Consider the following 5000-nt stretch of genomic DNA (forward strand, 5'->3'; position numbering starts at 1 on the left):
TACCTTTTGTCCTCGTTAGTTATTAGGCTTGTTCATCAAAGCAGTTATTAATTTCGGATTCGGAGAACGTTGACGATTGCCTCACCGCAAACACCCACTTCTGATATGCTTTACGTTTGTGAATAATTGTCGAGACTGCTCAAGTCTATTGTTCCCTTAAATTTGTTACGCAGATTTTGCTGTATTTGTATACAGCACGTTCACTCAGCGGCGCAATTGTTTGGTTTTGCTAGTATTTATCCGGTGGATACCGTTATCCACCTTTTGAACAACCGAAGCCTGGTAAAATGTTATATTTACACTGGAGTCCCGATCAAACCATCGCCTTTGGGTCGAGTTTGCTTTGTAGTTTGACAAACTCTTGGTTTTCGGTTACACAGCAGTAACCAAGGTGATGTGGTGACGTAATTCGGAGGACTGGGGAGAATAATTTTAACGCCGTATCTCACAACCGCGCGCGGCCTTATTTTCGAATTCAACATGGCAGAGGCGAGGTTAGATCTTGTCGGGTCTACTTGAAGGGTTATTCAGTAATAACAGGAAATGTGGTAGACACGTAATGATCTGTTTGAGTTTTGCGGATGGCCATGCTGCAGAGAGTTTGGAAACAACACATAAGGCCGCACGCGGTTGTGGGATACGGCGTTAAGATTTTTCTTCCCAGTCTTCCAAATTACGTCATCAGATCACCTGGAAGTTATGCAATGGGAAGACAGTACTTTGCTATCCGTGTTCAGCAGTCGGTCACCCCCCTCCGTCTGTATGTTTTTGCCTTTGAAGTAGAGAAGTCAATGCCAAGTCGGCGAATTTTTGATTGAATATTCCCCCATCCCATAATGCAATACGTTTTGGGGGATTTCCATAAAGATACCCTTGGGACTATATCACTATATCATGCTTCAGTGAACTGGATATCCATTGTTTTAATTTTACAAATAACCCCCCTCCCCCCCCCCCCAAAAAAAAAAATGAACTGTTGCGAAAATAGAGAGTGGAGAGAATAAACCAGAATGCAAAACCGGAAATTCTGTTGCTATTCTTTGGGATTGACATGCAAACTCTTTACCTCCCAGAGTGGAGCGACAGTTTATTATCCTTGAAAATTTAGCCATTTGTACATGAAACCTTTTCCTCCGTTTTGATGAATACCCTACGGTTGGTCGGGACGGGATTTGAACCTGCGACCTTCCGAACGCTCCACCAAATGAGGCAACTGGTCTGCATTGGCCTAATTGTTTGTTTTGATCGATGGACATACATTTCTTTGTAAATTTTGACGTTTTTAAATGGCTGTATCTCGCTTAATAATATTGGGTCTCTTAACACCAAACGTGAGGATTTTGTAAAGGTTGGTGTGCACTTTCTAAATATGTGGATCAATAGTTTCTAATCCCATAATTTGCAGACCTTTACCTTGTCCCCCTTGGCTTGAAATCAGGCAACGTTTGTCTCTCTTGGGGAAATATATTGCTGTGTGACCACAAAACGGAGAGTTAATCTGGAATTAAACTCTGAGCAAACCCTTGCCAAGAAATTACCTTAAGGGCAACTTAAAGTTCAATGGACGCCGAGTTTAAAGGGGCATTGTCACGCTATTTTAGTCAAACACTAAACGACGTCTTTGCATCTACGAGGACCAAAAAATAATGCTGTAGTCAATTTGTTGCTAGTAACCATTGAAAGTGCCCTGAAGCTATTCTTTGTTGTTTGCACCCAAGGATGGAGAGAATGGAAATGGATTGAAGCTTGAAAAAAATGGCCAGTTTTTTTCAAGTTTGGAGACGATGTCTTCAGAAAGTCCACAAAATATTAAATACGAATAGCTCTTTGTACCATAAATACATTTCATATCTTCTTAGTGGGTTGTCAGGGATGTTGCACATGTGAGATAAATTACTAATTTCGAATTTTACCCAGTTTTGCCCTAAAAACAGCAAATTTAGCGTGACATTGCCCCTTTAAGCTTCCTATTGTCTCTTGGGATAAAAAGTAAACATTGGCGTTACATGATCAAGCATTTTAGTTTGTCACACAATCCACCGTGACGCCTGGTCGATGAATTGTCCAGATTGTCAACAAATTCTCTGTACACTCTCAGCGAGCAAGCGTTGGAATAATACCTCAAGGAATTTTTCGATCCCTTGCGACCAACAGGAATTTGTATGTCTTCGGTCCATTCGTTTACCAGAGGATCATAGCATTGCAGTTTTCCCGTCTGGTTGCCATCCAGGTCACAACACCCGCCAACAATGTAGAGCTTGTCATCAACGCAAACAATACTACTTAACACAGCTGGCCTAGAAATCAAGCTGGCGATGAAGTGCCACTCGTTCGTATGTTCGTCGTAGACCTCGCACGTCTTCGTCACCATTCCTCCCTGTCGGTTAATGCCACCAACAACGAAGATTTTATCGTGACACGCAGCACCGCAGGCAAACATTCTGTCTTCTTGTATATCAGCAACCTTGTCCCACATATTTGTCGCCAAGTCGTATCTTTCAGTGTCTCGTAAACTCTTGTCCATTCTCTGCATCAAGACACCACCGCCGATGAAATAAATTACGTTTCCCTTTGTTACGACACAAATCCCTTCTCGTAAACCGAAATCAAACGAAGTAACGTCCACCCACGAGTTTGACTCGGGTATGTACTTCGTTAGGTGCGACATTAGCTTCTTTCGTCTGCTATTCGGCGGTTCGCCACGAATCGCTCGACAACAAATACAGCTTAAATTCTCACATTCGCAGCAAGCATCCGTCACCAGAGCATATATCTCCCTATCATTTCTCGCAAATATTTGTTTGAGGTATCTTTCTTCTCTATAGGGCAAAGAGTCCCAGCAGTTTGATAGGGAATCGTAGCGAAGCACAGACATCTCGTATAATTCGCGCGTGAGCTGTAGAAGATGGAAAAAATACAGTTTTCCACCGCAAGAGGCCATTTCACATTCTCTTAAATGTGTGGTGATATTGCTAGCAAGCTCACACCATCTGTTTTCTCGCGGGAAATAACACAGAACGTACATTTCGGCACACACTACGATAACTGGCACCTCCAGCGATCTCCTCGGTCTAACATGAAAAATATCGTTGTTTCGACACGGCAACCGCTTCATGGCCTGCTTTACAAGCGCAGTACATCCTTCGCTACACTGCACAAGGTTATTTGTTAAGACATCACGATATAACGAGTCACGCGACATGTAGACAAGTCTGACTTGACGAAATAAATCAGCGAAATATTTCTTTCGCCCAGTGTAGTCCCAAGAAATCCATTTTAGAATGATTCCGAAAACATCTTCTTCATCGTTAACATTGATTTCGTCTTTCGAAACCCACAGCTCTACTTCCGTATTTGAGAGTTTCAGAAACTCTAGTGATTTCGCAATCATCAGAAAATTTGCATGAACGAATGATTTTGTCTTTGATTTGAGTTCGCTTAGTTTATATTTCTCCGCAAAAGAATACGTTGAAAGACAGTTTGACGTCGTCAAAGTCTCCAACCTTAGCAAAAACTTCTCGGCGAGAGATTTCAAGCTCGGTAGCAGTAAGTAATCGCCAATTATAAATAGATCAATGGCTATTTCATGGCTCCATGTAGGCACGTTCCCAGTGTATATGAATTCTAATAAGGCCTTGATGGCATCTTCGGTGTATGTTTCTAGGCAAATAACGCCTTCTCTAGACTCTTTCATGCCGCTGTTAAGGAGCTTCTCAAAGTACGGACTTGCCTCTGAAAGAATATCTTGATGAGCCTTTAGTTCTTTTCCGTTTTGAACGACCAGGGTTATGTCGAATGGTTCTTGAGCCATTTCCATCGATTTGAAGTTGACTTGGTTCGAATTCAACGTTTCTTCCCGGGTTAAGTGTTCAAGACACTTTGATGAAGCGGCCATTCGGTGTTAAGAACGATTTCTCCTGCCAATATCCCACTTCTGAACCCCGGCTTAGACTGTCTTCAGCAATGTGACGTAGTGATAATCGTGATGCAATTTTCATCCAGCAGTATAAAGTGATTGGGATGATATTGAAATCGCATGCAAGGTCATTCTTTCGGTTTCTCGCGGCTATTGTTAGATAACTATACACAAAAATAATTGACAAAGACAAAGACATCGACAAGTAATTGATAAAAATCCAGGGAGTCCGTATAAATTTAAAAATGTGTGTTGTCGTTGAACTCCGTGTTTCCTCTCACTTGGATGAACGCCATCTTTGTTTCATAAATTGTCCATGGGGAGGAGAGGGTCGTGCATCCAATATCAAAGTAGCAACAAATCTGCCAGTCATAAAAACTCTGTGAAATGACGCTTTTTAGTTGAAAGTTAATTAATAAAAGATTTTTGCTGATGCGATATTGATTAATGAATGAAAGTGCGGATGAATTTATCAAAAGTTTCCGTTCATTCACTCTACTCAACGGAAGTACTTACTGCAGACGCAAACAAGCGTAAATCGAACTCTAACTGAGACGTCGACAAACGTTATTCGAAACTCATTCCGGGGTTTTCTTTTCTACGTCAAAATCTAACTAAAGAAATTTCCGGTTTTTTATCTTTAATTTGCCTGAGGCCGAAGGAAATATTCTTCAGTTTCCGTTGTTTTTAAGGTGCTACCATGGAGTTCCTTTATAATGTCAATACGTAGTTTTATTATTCCATTCCGGTTTCTTGAAAGAAAAATGAATTTTCTTTTTTGCGGGAAATTATGGCCGGAACGAGCTTTAGACAATTCTATGACGACATCATAGTCTTGACATAACAGGTCTTTGGTGACGTCGTGAAATACGAATTCTGACAGAGGTCCGACACAGAAAAGTTTAAAGATAGAAGGTTTCATGTTGCCCTAGGGGATGCGGTTACACAGTAAATGACTCCCCCAGGGTAAAATAATAGGGTATAATGAGGGCCGGGGATAATTAATATAATTACAGATCTTCGTATGTTAGCTACGTTCTGCTTTATAATTGGCCAAGCCACCACAGGGAGCAGATAAACCGTA

At 41.4% G+C, this 5000-nt stretch overlaps 1 protein-coding gene across 1 annotated transcript; it reads right to left on the reverse strand.

Annotated features, from left to right (window-relative positions):
- Positions 1-2002: 2002 nt before the first annotated feature.
- On the reverse strand, positions 2003-3811 carry LOC138009954 (kelch-like protein 28). The gene has a single exon (XM_068856934.1). It carries the CDS (start codon positions 3809-3811, stop codon positions 2003-2005), a length of 1809 nt encoding a protein of 602 aa, XP_068713035.1.
- Between the last annotated feature and the right edge of the window lie 1189 nt (positions 3812-5000).

This window comes from Montipora foliosa, chromosome 7 (genome assembly GCF_036669935.1).
Source record: "Montipora foliosa isolate CH-2021 chromosome 7, ASM3666993v2, whole genome shotgun sequence".
Taxonomy (NCBI): Eukaryota; Metazoa; Cnidaria; class Anthozoa; order Scleractinia; family Acroporidae; genus Montipora; species Montipora foliosa.

Coding starts and splice junctions, on each gene's coding strand:
- LOC138009954 (XM_068856934.1), bottom strand. CDS start 3,811: ATGGCTCAAGAACCATTCGACATAACCCTGGTCGTTCAAAACGGAAAA.